Below are 18,328 nucleotides of genomic sequence, written 5' to 3' on the forward strand. Positions count from 1 at the left end.
ACATCACTGGGGACGATCAGGGTAGCAAGGGCAGGGGGTGAATGAGCCCCCTCAGTGCCTGCAGGAGAAGCGCCGGACCTGCGTGATAAATGACAATAGAAATGAAAAGATGAATGAGAATATCAATGACAATATTAATGACAATGCAATATTGGCTTTTGCATTCATGTATCGGCTTTTGCATATTGGTATTGATGACAAAGATTTTGAGATGGTACAATTTATAATTCCTCTCAGCTGCTTTTTGGTATAACATAATCTATTAGTTTATGTGTGCATTGTATAGCCAACATAAATGGCAGCATAATAAATTGAATAAAGGATTGAATGGTCTGTGTAAAAACCGGTGTGGATCTGTATGGACCAGTATAGAACAGTATGGACCAGCATAGACCAGTATGGGCCAGTATAGGCCAGTATGAACCAGTATGGACCAATGTAGACCAGTACACACCAGTTTGGATGAGTTGGGCTCTGGGCCAGGCACGGGCTGGCCGTGGGGCTGATGGTGCTGTGTGCGGCCGTGTGGGAGTAAAAACCAGTTCAGACCAGTATAGACCAGTATGTGTACATACAGACCAGTAGGGACTTCTACCTGCCCTGACCAGTATAGACCAGTAGGAACCAGTTCAGGCCAGTTCAGACCTTCCCCTGTCCCGGGATGGGGACACTGGGAGCGGACTGGGGACACTGGGCTGATGCCATGGGTGGCACTGGGGACACTGGGGTGACCCTGGGATGGCTCACTGGGGTGGTGGCACTGACACGGTGACAATGGGAGTGGGGACACTGTGGTGAAACTGGGGACACGGGGCTGGTGACATTGCTATGGTGACGCTGAGGCAGGGGCACTGGGATGGCAACTTTGCTCTGGGGACAATGGGGCAGTGACATCACGTGTCTGCGACTGTCACTGGGTCCTGTTCACCCCTCGGCCTGTCCCCAGAGTGTCCCCAGAATGTCCCCAGCAGCCAGGGAGCCGCACAAGGTGCCACAATCCTGATGTGGGGGGCTGGGAGGGGACATGGGGGGATGCGGGGGGTGGCAGGAGGGGACAGGAGGGCATGGGAGGAAGGGGTGACAGATGGGTGAAGGCACCAAGGGTGACAGGGGGGGACAGCAGGGGGTGGCAGGGAAGTGGCAGGAGTGGATGAGGGGGTGACAAAGGGACAGAGGGGACAGCTGAGCTGTCCAGGGAGGGGACAAAGGGGAACCTAGGAGGCCATAAGGACCCCACCACCTCTCCTGTCCCCTCCCCAGGTGCTGGAGGTGTTGGTGGCCAGTCTGGGTGAGCTGGCAGCCACCGTGACCGCCCCACGCAGGGACTCTGTACCCACCGTGTACCCAGAGTCCCTGCACAAAGGCCTGAGGAAATTCATCTGGGCCCTGCGGGACACCCTGGACCACAGTGGTGTCACCTCCCTGCGCCAGCATGGTGTCACCCCCCTGGGCCAGGCCTTGACCCTCCTCGAGGCCACCCCGGAGGCCCCCTGGGCCCATGTCCTGTGACAGCCGAGGTCAGAGCCCGGCGGGACTCAGTGAAGGTGCTCGAGGTTGAGCGGTACCTGCTGCACGCGGAGGCCACTCAGCTCCACATGGGAGGACGAGGCCCTGGAGATGATGAGGCGCTTGGTGGCCATGTGTGACAGAGCCACCCTGTTTCCCCAGGAGCTGCTGCACCGGCTCGGGGACATTGAGGTCACTCTGACCAAGACAAGGGAGGTGACCCCTGATGTCCTCGAGGACTTGGTGGCTGCGGTGGCCAAGGTGAGCGGCTGTAGGAGGCCAGCGGCTGCCTGACCCTGCATCACCTTCTGGGGACACTTGGGAACATCCACGGCCTCCTCTCCAGTCCCCACGATGGCCCCGATGGCCCCGGTGGCCGAGCGGTGCCAAAGAGCCATCGAGGACATCCCGGGGCTGCTGTGGGGACAGCGACGTCCTGTCATTGGGGCAGTGACGCCATTGGGGACATTGCTGGTGTCACACATCCTCTCCTCTCTCCCTGCATGGTGTTTTAGACAAATTTCAGGAATTTTCCAGGAGTTTTCATTGAAATTGTCCCAAATCCTGATGGGAATTCCTGGCCTGGTGTCACTGGGGACACTCTGAGGACACTCTTGGGATGCCCATGGAGGCGAGGGCGAGGGGGTGAATGAGCCCCCTCGGTGCTTTGCAGGAGGGGCAGCAGACCCGGGTGTGATTTGGGGGGCCAGGAGGGTCCTGGGCAGCCCCTGCCACCCCCGATCACGGCTCTGCTGCTGAGCACTGACCCCGCCCTGGGACCCCCCAAATCTACACCTGCACCCCCTTCAGTGGAGCTGGTGCCTGGAGAGGCTCCTGGAACAGAGGCTGGACAGAGTGAAATGAACAAAACAGGGATTTATTGAAAGGGTTCAAAGGAGTCACTTGGGGCAGCACAAGAGCCTGGCCAGAGTTACACCCAGGATGTACCGAAAATGGACGCAGGATGGACCCAAAACGGATCAAAGTGTACCCAAATGGACTGATGATGGACCCAAAATTGTCCTAAGATGGACCCAGGATGGATGGACCCAGAATGGACCCAAGATGGAGAAAAATGGACTCAAAATGGACCCAAGATGGACTGAAGAGTCACCCATAATGGACCCAAAAGGACCCAAAATCAATGCAGGATGGACCCAAAATTGACCCAAGAAGGACCCAGGATTACAGTGGCTTCCTCCCAGGTGTTGCTGCCTTGGCCAGCCCTGGCACCACTGCAACACAGGGGTCTTTGAGCCAGTGAAGCAGAGTCACTACTAAGGCAGAGATGAATTGAGAAATGGGACCCTCCTTTGAGACAGCAACTGAGGTTTCCACCTCAGGGCCGAGGCTCCGAGTAACAGGGAGACAGACGGAGGGACCTCGAACACCTGAGAGTTACAGCTTTTAAAGGGGGGAAGGAACACGTGGGACGGCAGAGCATGGGGACCAATGACAGGGACTCAGGCTGCATAATATAACTTGTAGAAGGGGGAAACCCTGACTCTAACCCATCACCCAGGACTCTTCCCAGAAGTTTCCAGACACTGGGAGAGGTCTCTGGTTGAATGGCAGGGCCAGGTGCCATGTAAACAACAAGATTGACAGGTAACTGCTTTATGGTCCTAAGAATAGGGAGAATAAGGGGTAACAGGGCATGAACTATGCAACATTAACACATAACATATTAGCAAAGGATAATCATTAGCACTCATTAACCCACTGCCACACAGGATGGACCCAAATGGATCCAAAATGGACCCAAAAATGGACCCAGGATGGACACAAAATGGACCCAAGATTGATCCATAATGGAATCAAAAGGAACTAAAATCAATACAGGATGATCCCAAGATGGACCCTAAATGGACCCAGGGTGCATTCCAGTCATGAGTTTGGCACTTTTATAAGTTTTGGTTTATTTCCATACTGGGGTCAATTATCCAATTACAGCTCCAGGTGATGAAGTCTCAAGACAATGGGGTGGGGACACTGGGCTGGGGACACTGGTATGGGGACAATGGGGCAGTGGCACTGGGCTGGCACTGGGAGCACTGGGCTGGTGGCACTGGGACAGGGCTGAGGACACTGGGCTGGAACTGGGTTGGTGACACGGGGCTGGTGGCACTTGGGTGGTAACAGTGGGACAGAACTGGGGACATTTGGTTGGGGACACTGGGATGGGATTGGTGACACTGACACACAACTGGGGACACTGGGGCAGGAATGCTGGGACAGGACTGGTGGCATTGTGTTGGTGAAACTGGGATGGAACTGGTGACACTGGAGTGGTGACACTGAGGCAGCCTTGGGGACAGTGGGCTGGTGGCACTGGGACAGGGCTGAGGACACTGGGACAGGGAAACTGGAACAGAACTGGGGACAGTGGGAGGGGACTGGTGGTACTGGGACAGGGATACTGGGACAGGACTGGGGACACTGGGAGGTGGATACTGGGATGGGACTGGGGACACTGGGCTGGAACTGCTGGGACTGCCCTGTCCCTGGTGCCACTACCCCGGTGCCACCTGTGTGGTGTCTCCATGTCCCCGCGGTGTCCCTGGGGGTGGCCGAGGACGGTCACCTGCTGCTGGCCCTGGCCACGGTGGTGTGTCCTGCCAGGTGGCCTGGCAGGGGGAAAAGGGGGCCGTGTGACGTCACCTCCCTCTGTTCTTTTCCGTCTGCGACACTTTCTGGCGTCCCCAGAGTGTACCCTGAGTGTCCCCAGAGTGTCCCCGGAATGTCCCCAGTGGACATGGATCCCCGTGAGGTGCGACAATCCCGGCACAGGGGGGTGGGAGGGGACAGAGGGGACACGGGGGGGGGGCAGGAGGGGACAGGAGGGCATGGGAGGAAGGGGGGAGGTGACAGAGGGGTGGAGGGCACCGAGGGTGGAAGAGGGGACAGCAGCGTGGCAGGGAAGTGGCAGAGTGGACGAGGGGGTGACAAAAGGGACAGAGGGGACAGCCGAGCTCTCCAGGGAGGGGAGAGAGCATCACAAGCATCAAGAGGTCCCCGCCACCTCCCCTGTCCCCTCCCCAGGTGCTGGAGGCGCAGGTGGCCGTGGTGGCCACCCTGGGTGAGCTGGTGGCCACCGTGACCGCACCACGCAGGCGCCTATGGCCACTCCTGTACCCAGAGTCCCTGCACACAGCCCTGAGGGAATTAACCTGGACCCTCCGGGGCACCCTGGACTATGGTGGTGTCACCTCCCTGGGCCAGGCCCTGGGGGCCCTCAAGGCCACCCCGGGGGACACCTGTGCCCGTGCCCGTGTGACAGCCGTGGCCAGAGCCTGCCTGCAGTTGGGGCACGTGCTCGATAAAAGCTGGACCCGGCTGGTTGACCAGGCCATGGATCTCTTCATCACCTTGGAGGATGAGGACACCGCCAAGGCCACCACCACTGCCCAGGCCAGCGTGGGGACAGCAGGGGACAACCTGGTGTTTTCAGCCTGGCAGCCACAGGAGACCCTGGCCTCGGTGGCAGCCACCAAGGCCATGGAAGAGCCCGTGGTGGCCACCAGGCAGGCGGGGGGGGGGCCGCCAGGAGGGGACAGCAGGTGAGGAGACACGGGGGCTGCAGGGGGACTTGACAGACGTGTCTCACAGCGAGTGCGCTCCCCTGGGAGCTGCGGTGCCACCTCTGGTACATCGAGGCCGTCCTGAAGGGGACAAAGGAGGTGACCCCAAATGTCCTCAAGGCCACGGTGGCCGCAGTGGCCGGGGCTAAGCAGCTGTGTGAGGGCAGTGCCCGCCTGACCACGTGTCACCTGCTGGTGACACTTGGGGAAATCGATTTCCTCCTCTCGAGTCCCTGTGGTGGCCCCCGTGGCCGAGCGGTGCCAAAAAACCACTGAGGACATCCCGAGGCTGCTGGAGAAAAGCAATGTCACTGCTGTGACATCATCTTTGCAGTGATAATGACCAAGAGCTCCTCGTGTGTCACCACGACCGGCCCTGCCCCTGTGCAAGGGTCCCTGGTGTCCCTGGGGTCTCTCTCTGTGTCACACGCCACCCTCAGGCACCCACCGGAGACCTCCCTGAGCACCGGGACCTCCCTGCACCAGGACCAGCCCCTCCCTCAAGCACCGGGACCCTCATCCATCATCATCAGGATCATTATCATCATCCTCGTGCACTGGGACCCCCCCCGTGCACCGGGACTGGGACTGGACTGTGCCTTGTGTACCGACCCCCCCGTGCACTGAGCCTGGGCCCCCCTTTGTGCCCCCCACCCATCCCAGGTGTTCCGCCCCTCCCCTTTCCCCTCCCCGGGAACAGCGCTGGGACTGGGGGGGCCCCGAGCGGGGCCGGGGGCACAGGGACCCCCCCGATCCATGACCCCCCCAGTGCCTCAGGACCCCCCACTCACCGCCCCTCCCCCACCCATGGCACACCTTCCTCCCCCTCACCGCCCCTCCCCCACTCACCGGGACCCCCCAATCCATGGGACCCCCCCACTCACCACGCCCCCCTCGGCACCTCCCGGGGCCGCCCCCGGGTGGAGCCGTCCAATAAACGCCCATCGGTCTTGTGGCCACGCCCATAAAAGGGAGGGGCCTCGCGGACCGGCCAATGGGGAGCGGTGGAGCCAAGAGGGGGTGGGGATTAGCGATGGGGGCGTGGGACAAAAGGGAGGGGGCGCGAGTGGCAGCCAATGGGAAGAGGAGGGGGCGTGGCCTGGGAGCTGCAGGAAGGGGAGCGCGGAAAGGGGCGGGGCCATCACTGGGGGCGGGGGAAGGGGAGACAAAGGGACACTTTGGGGACATCGGGGGGTTCGGGGACCCAGGGGGTCCCAAATGATCCCAAACCCTGCTGGATCACAAGGAAGGATCCCAAATGCTCTCCAATCCAGGTCCTGGATCCCAAAAATCCCCAGACCCCAAATCCTGCTGGATACCCCAAACCCAATTCTCAAAGATCTCCAATCCTGGACCCCAAACAATCCCAAATCTCAGACCCCAAATGCTGCTGGATCCCCAAAAACAATACAAAAATTCCAAATCAGGGTTCTGGCAGGGTAAATCAGGGCCTTGGGGTGGGTGAAAGGGCCCTGAGGGGGTCAGTGAGGTCCTGGAAGAATAAATGGGATCCAGAGGGGTTTAGAGGGGTCCTGAAAGGGGAAATCAGGCCCTGAGGAGTTCAGTGCAGTCCTGGCAGGGGTAATGGAGTCCTGGAGGATCAATCCGGGCCCCGAGGGGTAAAACCCGGCCCCAAAAGGGTCAGTGAGGTCCTGGCAGGGTAAATTCTGCCTCTTTGGGGAGGATTCCGCCAGGGTCACTCCCAGCAGACACCCGAGAGGATCTGGGGGAATTTGGGGGTTTTGGTGAAGTTTGGGAGCCCCCAGGGCTGTGGGTGCAGCCGGGAGGGAAAAGGGAAGTGGAAAGTTCTGGAGTCTGTGGAGCTCAGAGAGGCGGGAAGGGGGAACAGCGGGGGTGGGAGCCCCCAAATTTCCGGGGGGATTCAGGTGGGAGCCCCCAAAATCTCAGCTAGGTACATGGGAACCCCGAAACCTCCCTGGGGCCTCACCTGGGACACCTGGGAAACCCCAAAACCTCCCCTGGGCAGCTGGGAAATCCCAAATCTTTGGGAATTCTCACCTGGGACCCCTCAAATTACATGGGAGCCTCACCTGGGACCCCCCTCCCCCCTCATGTCCACCCTGTCCCCGCTGTGCTGTGTCCCCTCAATGTCCCCTGCTCACCTGGGACCCCCAAACCTCACCTGGAATCCCCAAAGACCCCTTGGGACCTTCCAAAAACCCTCCCAGAATGCCCCAAGCCGCGCCTGGGACCCCCCATTCCCCCTCAAGCCCCACCTGGGAGCCCCTGAGCTCCCCCCAGAGCTGCCCCAAACACCCCCCAGAACCCCCCAAACCCCACCTGGAGCCCCCAAACCCTCCCCCACCCCTCTGACCCCCATTTCCTGTCCCCAGGTGTCCCCCCCTGCCCTCCCCGCCGAGGTGGCCCCGGCTGTGGCCGCACGGCACGGGGCCCTGGTGGCCCTGGCCGAGGCCTTGGGGACACCAGGCAGTGTCCCCGCGGTGCTGGCCCGGGCTGAGGCTGTGCTGGGCCAGGCCCGGGTGTCCCTGGGGACTGGGGACACTGGGCTGATGCCATGGGTGGCACTGGGGACACTGGGGTGACCCTGGGATGGCTCACTGGGGTGGTGGCACTGACAAGGTGACAGTGGGGGTAGGGACACTGTGGTGCGACTGGGGACACGGGGCTGGTGACATCGCTATGGTAACACGGGGGTGATAACCGCACTTCTTCCTGTTTCCTCTTCCTGTTTGCTCTCGGCCGTGCCACATCCCCGCATGTCTGTGACTGCACCGGGTCCTGTTTGCCCCCCAGAGTGTCCCTGGAGTGTTCCCAGCGTGTCCCCAGAGTGTCCTTGAAATGTCTCCAACAGCTATGAGCACTCAACAGGTGTGACAATCCTGGTGCGGGAGCGCAGAACGAGACGGGGAGACATTGGGGTGGCAGAGGGGACAGGGGATCACAAAGGGGACAGGAAGGGGTGGGAGGAAGGGAGGAGGTGACAGAGGGGTGGAGGGAAGGGAGGGTGGCAGTGGGGGGAGGACAGTGGGGGAGTGGCAGGGGGGTGGCAGGAAGGGCAGTGGGAGGTGGCAGAGGTGACAGCAGGAGGTGGCAGGGGGGACAAGGGGGTGACAAAAGGACAGAGGGGACAGCTGAGCCCACCAGAGAGGGGACAAAGGGGACTCTGGGAGGGCACAGGGGCCACCCCAGGAAGCCACAAGGGCCATGAGGTCCCCGCCACCTCCCCTGTCCCCTCCCCAGGTGCTGGAGTCTCTGGTGGCCCCAGTGGCCACCCTGGGCGAGCTGGCGGCCACCGTGACCGCGCCACGCAGACGTGTGTGGCCTCTCCTGTACCCAGAGTCCCTGCACGAAAAACTGAGGGAATTTGCCTGGATCCTCGGGAGGACACTGGACCACCACAGTGTCAACCTCTTGAGCCAGCCCGGTGTCACCTCCCTGGGCCAGGCCATGGCCGCTCTCGAGGCCACCCCCGGGGCCACCCGGGCCGATGTGACAGCCACGGTCAGAGCCTGGCAGGAGTTGCTGCACCTGCTCGAGGGGAAGTGGCAGGAGCTGGAGGGGAAGGTCCATGAGCTCCGCAGTACCTGGGAGATCGCGGCCACTGCCGGGGCCACCGCCACCGCCCAGGCTGGGGAACTGTGGGACAAGATCCCCCCCGGCCTGGGGACAGCTGGGGACAGCCTGGTGGCCGCAGCCCCGCAGCCGTCAGTGGCCCTGCCCTCGGCGGTGGCCACACACGATGCCCCCGTGGCGGCGGCCAACGAGGCCACAGAAGGGGCCGTGGTGGCCACCAGGCAGGCGGGGGCGGCCACCAGGAAGGAAAAGCGGGTGAAGGAGGCCCTGGAGCTGCTCTGGCGCTTGGAGGTCGCGTGTGGTAAAGCCAGGGTGCTCCCCCTGGGGCTGCTGCGTGGGCTCAGGCACATCGAGGCCGCCCTGGACGGGACACAGGAGGTGTCCCGTGATGTCCCCAAGGCCTTGGCGGCCATGGTCGAGCTGCTGTGTGAGGCCAGCGCCCGCCTGACCAGGCATCACCTGCTGGTGACACTTGGGGAAATCCACGACCTCCTCTCGAGTCCCTGTGGTGGCTCTGGTGGCCCTGGTGGCCCCCGTGGCCGCGCGGTGGCCGAGCGGTGCCAAAGAGCCATCGAGGACATCCCGAGGCTGCTGGGGGACAGTGATGTCACCAATGTGACGTCATCGGGGCAGTGGTGTCACTGGGGAGACTTGTGGACACTGGAGTGCCACCAGCTCCTCGTGCCACCAGGAGCCCCTCGAGTGTCACCAGGACTGGCCCCGCCCCCGTGCGAGGGTCCCCGGTGTCCCCGGGGTCTCTCCCTGTGTCACCCCCCGGGAACAGCGCCGGGACTGGGGGGGCCCGAGCGGGACTGGGGGGGCACAGAGGGGCGGGACCGCACAGCGCAGCCAATGGTGAGCGGCAGAGCGGGGAGGGGGCGGGGAGTGGGGATGGCAGCGTGGGAAAAAAGGCGGGGCCGCAGGTGAGTGGCCAATGGGGAGAGGAGGGGGCGTGGCCTGGGAGCGGCGGGAAGAGATCGCGGGAATGGGCGGGGAAGGGATGGGGGCGTGGAAAGGGGCGGGGCCTGAAAGGAAACGAAAGGATTGAATGGTCTGTGTAAAAACTGGTACGGAGCTGTATGGACCAGTACAGACTGGAACGGACCAGTATAGACCAGTATAAACCAGTATGGATCAGTATGAACCAGTATAGACCAGTACAGACCAGTATAGGCCAGTATGGTCCAGTACAGACCAGTATAAACCAGTACAGAGCAGTTTGGATGAGTTGGGCTCTGGGCCAGGCACAGACTGGCTGTAAAGCTGATGGTGCTGTGCGAGGCTGTGCATGGGTGAAAACCAGTATGGACCAGTATGGACCAGTATAGAGTGGTATAAACCAGTTCAGACCAGTATAGACCAGTATGTGTATATACAGACCAGTAGGAACTTCTACCTGACCTGACCAGTATAGACCAGTTCAGACCAGTATGGACCAGTTCAGACCTTCCCCTGTCCCGAGATGGGGACACTGGGAGGGGACTGGGAACACGGGGCTGATGCCATGGGTGGCACTGGGGACACTGGGGTGACCCTGGGATGGCTCACTGGGGTGGTGGCACAGGCACGGTGACAGTGGGGGTGGGGACACCGGAGTGAGACTGGGGACATGGGGCTGGTGACATCGCTGTGGTGACACTGGGGCGATAATGTCTCTTCTTCCTGTTTCCTCTTCCTGTTTCCTCCCAGCTGTGCCACATCCCCACGTGTCTGTGACTGTCACCAGGTCCTGTTCGCCCCCCAGAGTGTTCCTGGAGTGTCCCCAGACTGTGCCCAGCACACATGGAGCCACGCAAGGTGCCACAATCCCTGCCCAGGAGGGCGGGAGGGGACAAGATGGGAGATGGGGCTGGCAGGAGGTGACAGGAGGGGATGGGAGGAAGGAGGAGGTGACAGAGGGGTGAAGGGCACCGAGGGTGGCAGGGGGGACAGCAGGGGGTGGCAGGGAAGTGGCAGGAGTGGATGAGGGGGTGACAAAGGGACAGAGGGACAACTGAGCTCTCCAGGGAGGGGACAAAGGGGACCCTGGGGGGGGCACAGGGGCCACCCCAAGAGGTCACCCAGGAAGCCACGAGGTCCCTGTTCCCTTCCCCAGGATCTGGAGGGTGTGGTGGCCGTGGTGGCCATCCTGGGTGAGCTGGTGGCCACCGTGACTGCGCCACACAGGGACCTGTGGCCGCTCCTGTACCCGGAGTCCCTGCACTCAGACCTGCTGGGAGTGGCCTTGTACCTGCAGCACGCCCTGGACCACGTCACTGTCAGCTCCCTGTGCCCAGCCCTGGCCACCCTCAGGGCCACCCCGAGGCCCACCTGGGCTGATGTGAGAACCGTAGAGGATGCCTGGCGAGAGTCAGAGAACATCATCAGTAACAGCTGGGGCCGGGGGTACTGGGCTGCTGATGAGATCTTCGGGACCTTGGAGGACGAGGACACGGCTGAGGCCACCAATGAGGACCCTGCCAAGGCCACCACCACTGGCCTGGCTGGGGACCTGTGGGACAAGACCCCCCCTGGCCGAGGGACAGCTGGGGACAGCCTGGTGGCCGCAGCCCCACAGCCGTCAGTGGCCCTGCCCTCGGCAGTGGCTGCACACGACGCCCCCGTGGCGGCCACCAAGGCCAGGGGAGAGCCCGTGGTGGCCACCAGGCAGGTGGGGGCGGCCACCAGTAGGGGACAGCGGATGAAGGAGGTTCGGGAGCTGCTGGAGCGCTTCTTAGTGGCGTGTGAAGAAGGCACTGAGTTCCCCTGGGACCTGGAATCCTGGCTCGAGAGCTTCATCGGCCCTGGGCATTGGAGACAGGAGGTGTCCTCTGATGACCCTGAGACCTCTGATGACCCCGAGACCTCTGATGACTCCGAGGCTGTGCTGGCCAGGGCCAAGGAGCTATGTAGGGCCCAATGGCTGTGGGAGGCCAGTGGCCACCTGGCCAAGGATCACCTGCTGGGGATATTTGGGGAAATCATTGGTCTCCTCATGAGTCCCTGTGGTGGCTCTGGTGGCCCCCGTGGCCCCCGTGGCCGCGCGGTGGCCGAGCGGTGCCAAAGAGCCATCGAGGACATCCCAAGGCTGCTGGGGGACAGTGAGGTCACTGATGTGACATCATAGGTGCAGTGACGTCATGACAATATTAATGACAATACAATATTGGCTTTTGCATGCATGTATCAGTTTTTGCAAATTGTTATTGATCACAAGGATTTTGATATGGTACAATCTATAATTCCTTTCAGCTGCTTTTTAGTATAATCTATCAGTTTATGTGTGCACTGTATAGCCGACATAAATGGCAGCATAATAAATTGAATAAAGGATTGAATGATCTATGTAAAAACCGGCGTGGATCTGTATGGACCAGTATAAAACAGTATGGACCAGCATAGACCAGTATGGGCCAGTATAGGCCAGTATGAACCAGTATGGACCAATGTAGACCAGTACATACCAGTTTGGATGAGTTGGGCTCTGGGCCAGGCACGGGCTGGCCGTGGGGCTGATGGTGCTGTGTGCGACCATGTGGGAGTAAAAACCAGTTCAGACCAGTATAGACCAGTATGTATAGATACAGACCAGTAGGGACCAGTATGAACCAGTTCAGGCCAGTTCAGACCAGTTCAGACCTTCCCCTGTCCTGGGATGGGGACACTGGGTGGGGACTGGAGACGCTGGGCTGATGCCATGGGTGGCACTGGGGACACTGGGGTGACCCTGGGATGGCTCACTGGGGTGGTGGCACTGGCACAGTGACAATGGGGGTGGGGACACTGTGCTGAGACTGGGGACACGGGGCTGGTGACATCGCTGTGGTGACACTGGGGCGATGGTGTCACTTCTTCCTGTTTCCTCTTCCTGTTTGCTCTCGGCTGTGCCACATCCCCGCATGTCTGTGACTGTCACCGGGTCCTGTTCACCCCCCAGAGTGTCCCTGGAGTGTTCCCAGAGTGTCCCCAGAGTGTCCCTGGAGTGTCCCCAACAGCCATGAGCACTCAACAGGTGTGACAATCCTGGTGTGGGGGGGCAGAAGGGGACGGGGGGGACATTTTGGTGGCAGAGGAGACAGGGGATCACAAAGGGGACAGGAAGGCGTGGGAGGAAGGGGGGAGGTGACAGAGGGGTGGAGGGAGGGGAGGGTGGCGGCGGGGCAGGGGACAACAGGGGGCTGGCAGGGGGGTGGCGGGAAGGACAGTGGGCAGTGGCAGAGGGGACAGCAGGGGCCGGCAGGGGGGAGAAGGGGGTGACAAAAGGGACAGAGGCTACAGCCCTCCAGGGAGTGGACAAAGGGGACCCTGGGAGGGCACAGGGGACATCCCAGGAGGCCACAGCTGCCACGAAGTCCCTGCCACCTCCCCTGTCCCCTTCCCAGGAGCTGGAGGGTGTGGTGGCCTTGGTGGCCACCCTGGGTGAGCTGGTGGCCACTGTGACCGTGCCATGCAGGGACATGTGGCTGCTCCTGTACCAGAGTCCCTGCACACAGCCCTGAGGGAATTCATCTGGACCCTCTGGGACACCCTGGACCACGGTGGTGTCACCTCCCTAGGCCAGGCTGTGGCCGCCCTTGAGGCCACCCCAGGGGCCACCCCAGGGGCCGATGTGAGAGCCACGGCCAGAGCCTGGCAGGAGTTATTGTTCGTGCTCAGTAAGAGCCAGGCCCGGCTGTCCTGGGAGGCCAAGGAGATCCTCAACACATTGGAGGGCAAGGACACAGCCAAGGCCACCAACGAGGACACTGCTGAGGCCACCACCACGAGAGAGCTGGGGACAACCTGGAGGCCATGGCCCCGCAGCCACTGGTGGTCCTGTCCTCAGTGAAGGCCACACACGATGCCCCCATGGCAGTGGCCAGCAAGGCCAGGGAAGAGGCTGTGGTGGCCACCAGGCAGGTGGGGGAGGCCACCAGGAGGGGACAATGGGTGAAGGATGCCCAGGAGCTGCTGGAGCACTCGATAAAGGCGTGTGACAAAGCCATCATGTTTGCCTGGAAGCTGCAGCGCCAGTTCTGGTTCATCGAGGCCACCCTGGAGGGGACATAGGGGGCATCCTGTGATGTCCCCAAGACTTTGGTGGCCTTGGTGGCCGAGTTTGAGGAGCTGTGGGACACCAGTGCCTGCCTGAGCACGCGTCACCTGCTGGGGACACTTGGGGAAATCCACTTCCTCCTCTTGAGTCCCTATGGTGGCTCTGGTGGCCCCGGTGGCCCTGGTGTCCCCATTAGCCAAGAAGAATTCGGGGACACCCCGGGGCCCTGCACAGAACAGCGCACAGCGCCATCATGTGGCAAAACACGTAATGGCAGCTCAGTGACGGGAACACCTGAACAACCTGAGGGTACCTGGGGAAAACCCGAGCCAGGGGCAGTTTGTGACACCATCAGCCATCGCCCAAGCCATCCCGACTTATTACCCCCAGGGACACGATGTGAACTGGCAACTTCCAAATTGATATATTCCTTTAAAAACTGTTGCCATGAATGCCTTCCCATAGGAGTTACTGGTGTTTCAAAACAAAGACAAGACTTTCTAATTGTAGGCCAGGACAGTAACAGAACTCTTGGACTCTCAGTTATTCCAGCTGTTGTTTCAGGAAATTGTAACAAAGAGCTGAGGGTTTCAGCTCTTTTTCACAAGGCTCCACTGGCAATTCAACCAAAACCACCAATAGCTATTGCTATTGCTATTGCATTGCCAATGAATAGAAATAAGGGAGCTGGATACCAAGAAATGCCTTCTGAGGGCTTTAGCCCAGCACCTAATGTCCGTTGGGTAAAACATGTCACTGATGAACCACCAGAGCTGGAGTGCAGTCTGATATATGGTGATAAAACAGTTAAGATTACAGGAGTGCTGGACACACGGGCAGATGTCACTGCGATTTCTCGTGCGTTTTGGCCAAGGGATTGGAATCTGGTGCAACCCAAGTGCTTTCTCACAGGGTTTTTCTCACAGAGTGCAAACAAAGTGAATCCATGATTAATGTCACAGGTCCCTGTCAGGGTCCACAAGTATGTGCGGGGAACCTGATGGTTCATTTTAGGGATCTCAGAGTGAAAAAGACACAGGGGGGGAGAACTCAGTTTAGTCAATCAAAAATGCACCTTTATTTAGTGCCAACAAATGCGATAGTGGGGAGAGGAATAAAGAGTAGTAAGAAAGAGAGAGAAAGAGGAGAAGGGGATTATAGCTACCAATGTGGAGGGACGAGTCCTCGAGGCTCAGAGATGCCCATAGACGTGATCTTCTCCAGTGGGGTGATCACAAAAGTGAGCGGGGTCTGCAGAGGTTTTATAGGCTGGTCAAGGCGAGACCAAAGTGGGGTGCACAGAGCCAAAGGGACCAAAGTGAGGGCACAGAGCCAGAGGGACCAAAGTGAGGGCACAGAGCCAAGGCAGGAACCACCTGTGTTGAGGTTGGTGCTCAGGAACAAGCTCCAAACCCCACCTCTGGTACCGACAGACCAGTTTGGACAAGCAGCCTCGGCTCAGTCCACTGTGACCAGTTCCATTGTCCTTGCACTCCGTTCCATGGAGATGCACACCAGTCCTCCCAGACTTGGCAAATGTTCCACCTCAGCCAGGCCAGGGGCTCCCAGTCCTCAATCATTGGAGACAGTTGTGAGGCAAATCACATCCTTGGACAGACTCTGACTCCCGAAGGAAAGACAGCAGACATCTGGCCCTACATGGTGGAGGATTATTCAGCAGTATGGAGGAGAGACATGTTGTCCCAGTGGAGAACAAAGGTGGAAGTGGATTCTTAATGGAAACCACAGCGGCACCTGCCACTCATTGTTAAGTTGCCGTTATTAAGCTATCGTGGAAAACCAATCAGCCCGTTTGGATGGATCAATGGCTGCTTGAACAGAAAAAATTGAATGCAGTCAAAAAATTAGTGAACAACTACAAAAAGGCCACATCAAACTCACAAACAGTCCCTGGAATTCCCCAGTGTTTGTCATTCACAAGAAGACTTCTCTGATTCCTGGAGATTGCTTCACAACTTGAGGAAGATCAACGAAGTGACAGAAGACATGAGGCATTTACAACCTGGATTTCTTTCTCTTTCAGTGATCCCAAGAGACTGGCCTCTTGTTGTCATTGACTTAAAAGATTGTTTTTTCAACACTCCATTGCATCCAGAGGATGCTCCTCAATTTGGCTTTTCTGTTCCAGCTCAGTGTCCCCAGATCCATGCCAGTGTCCCCAGTCCTATCCCAGTGTCCCCAGTGTTTGGGGGGTTTTGGGAAGATCCTGGGGGGAGTCTAGAGGTTCCTGGTTGGGGTTGGGGGGTGCCCGGTGGGGATGGAGGGTCCAGAGAGAGTTTTGGGATGGTCCCAGGTGGAGTTTGGGGGGGGGGGGGGGGGGGTGGTCCCAGGAAGGGTTGTTGGGGATCCCAGGTGGGATTTGGGGGGTCCCAGCTCGGTTTTGTGGGTTCCTTGGTGGGGTTTGGGGGTTCCAGGCGGGATTTTGGGGTCTCAGGTGGGTTTTGATGATCCCAAGTGAGTTTTGGATGGGTCAGGGTGGGGTTTAGGGGTCCCAGGTGGGGTTTGAGGAGTTCCAGGTGGGTTTTTGTGCATCCAGACGGTTATAGGGGGATCCAGCTGTCCTTGAGGAGAGTTCAGGGGTCCCAGGGGTGATCCAGGTGTCCCTGAGGCATTCCCAGGTGATTTTGGGGATGTTCCAGGTGTTCTTTGGGGTGATCCAGGTGTTCCTGGGGGCTCCAGTTGTGTTTGGGGGAATTCAGTGTGGAGCCCCTGCAGCCCCTTGACATAATACCCAGGGTCTGGCCTTGGCAGGACAGACCACAGTCACCTGCCCGGCCTGACAGAGGGGACCCCCCAATGGTGCCCTGCACACGATGGTTTGCCCCGGTTTCCCCTCCCTAATGCCCCAGGCCCTCTGGGTTCTCCTCTCCTCTGTGTCTCCAGTGGTTGTGGGACCCGGTGACCGGCCCCGTTTTCCCCATGGGACACTGACCTCACCTGCCCTTTGCTCCGCCCCGTACCCCAAGGTCATTGGCTGCTGCACCCCAAACTTAAGCCTGAAACAGGCCCATGTTCAGCCCTCCTGGCTCCGGGTCTCCCTTCGGCTCCTGGAAATGAACCTGCTGGAACTGACCTGGTGCCAAGGCCTGGTGCCTCTCCTTGCTGAGCCAGCCACGAGGTGTGTGTGGAGGTGTGAGCTTGGCTGCTTCGCCTGAGTTTCCTCAATCAGCCTTTCCACTGGAGAGGCTTATTGGGGTCCAGGCTCCAGCTCCACTCCTCAATAACACAATGCCACAGACCTCCTTGCTTGCCCCAAAGAAGATCATTTATTGTAACCAACTGAGCCTTTTTATACTCAAAACTTAACCCAACTTAACCCAAACTTAAACCCAACTTTACCAAAATAAGCACATGCTGGCTGCCTGTCACTGCAGTGTCACTGTTGATGTGTCCCTCTCCCCAGTCAGATCTCTGACCATGTGGTGTCCACCCATCTCCCCAAACAATCACTGCCTCAGGCACGAGGTGACCACCAACCACTCTCCGGCCATCTGACCCACAGCTGGACCCTTCCCAGTTTGCTTTTTGGTGAACAAAAGTGAACAGGATTTAACAAAGGTGGAAAAGGTCCTTATTCTGCAAGGCTTTTCTTATTTCCCACAGTTACGGTCATCACCATCATCTTACGGTCATGGTCACCTCATGGTCATCTCACAGTCACCTCATGGTCACAATCATCTCACAGCCATGGTTGTGTCATGATCATCTCATGGTCTTGATCACCACATGGTCATGGTGTGTTGTGGTCATCTCATGGTCACCTCTGGGTCAAGATTGTGTCATGGTCACAGTCATGGTCATCTCAAGGCCTTCATCACTTCATGGCCATGGTGGTGTCATGGTCATCTCATGGTCATCTCATTGTCACAGTCATCCCATGGCCATCTCATGGTCATGGTCATTTCCTGATCATCATCATACGCTCATGGTCATCTCACTGTAATGGTCACCTCAGGACCATGTCATTGTCATCTCATGGTCATGTCCTGGCCATGATCACATCAGGGTCACCTCAAGGCCATGGTTGTGCCATGGCCAAACCATGGTCATTTCTTGGTGGAAATCATCTCATGGTCAGGGTTGTGGTTGTGTCATGTTCATGGTCATCCCATGGTCATGGTCATCTCAGGGTTGTGTCACTCATGGTCACTCTCATCCCACAGCCATGGGTTGTGTTATTGCTGTGGTCATGGTCAGAGAACCTCTCTGAGATCTTGAGCCCTGATTTTGGGACACTCAAGGACCTTTGGGGACAACAAGGCCTGTCCCGACCCCTCCCCCAATCCCACTGCCCCTCCAGGAGCCCAACGCAGCCAAACTCTCCTGGGGACACCTCGGTCATGGGACATGGAGCAGGAAATGAATCCTGGGGGATGGAGCTGGATGTGACTGGCAAGTCCCCATCCTGCTCCTGGTGTCCCCATTTTAGTCCTGGTGTCTCCATCCGGCTCCTTGTGTCCTCAACCTGCTCCTGGTGTCCTCAACCTGCTCCTGGTGTCCTCAACCTGTTCCTGGTGTCCCCATTGAAGTCCTGGTGTCCCCATTTTAGTCCTGGTGTCCTCATCCCAGTCCTGGTGTCCTCAACCTGCTCCTGGTGTCCCCATTTGTAGTAAAGCATCCCACAGCTGAGCAAGTGTTTTCCATATAGGGA

At 59.1% G+C, this 18,328-nt stretch overlaps 1 protein-coding gene across 1 annotated transcript; it reads left to right on the forward strand.

The window, feature by feature from the left end:
* Positions 1 to 10,333: 10,333 nt before the first annotated feature.
* On the forward strand, positions 10,334 to 11,945 carry LOC310923538 (uncharacterized protein). Its single transcript, XM_083885504.1, has 2 exons — positions 10,334 to 10,439; positions 10,738 to 11,945. The coding sequence occupies exons 1-2, from the start codon at positions 10,425 to 10,427 to the stop codon at positions 11,746 to 11,748; spliced, it is 1,026 nt and encodes a 341-aa protein (XP_083741630.1). The 5' UTR covers positions 10,334 to 10,424; the 3' UTR covers positions 11,749 to 11,945.
* The last annotated feature ends 6,383 nt before the right edge of the window (positions 11,946 to 18,328 follow it).

Source organism: Zosterops lateralis (genome assembly GCF_965231275.1).
Source record: "Zosterops lateralis genome assembly, contig: HAP1_HAP1_SCAFFOLD_96, whole genome shotgun sequence".
Classification (NCBI taxonomy): domain Eukaryota; kingdom Metazoa; phylum Chordata; class Aves; order Passeriformes; family Zosteropidae; genus Zosterops; species Zosterops lateralis.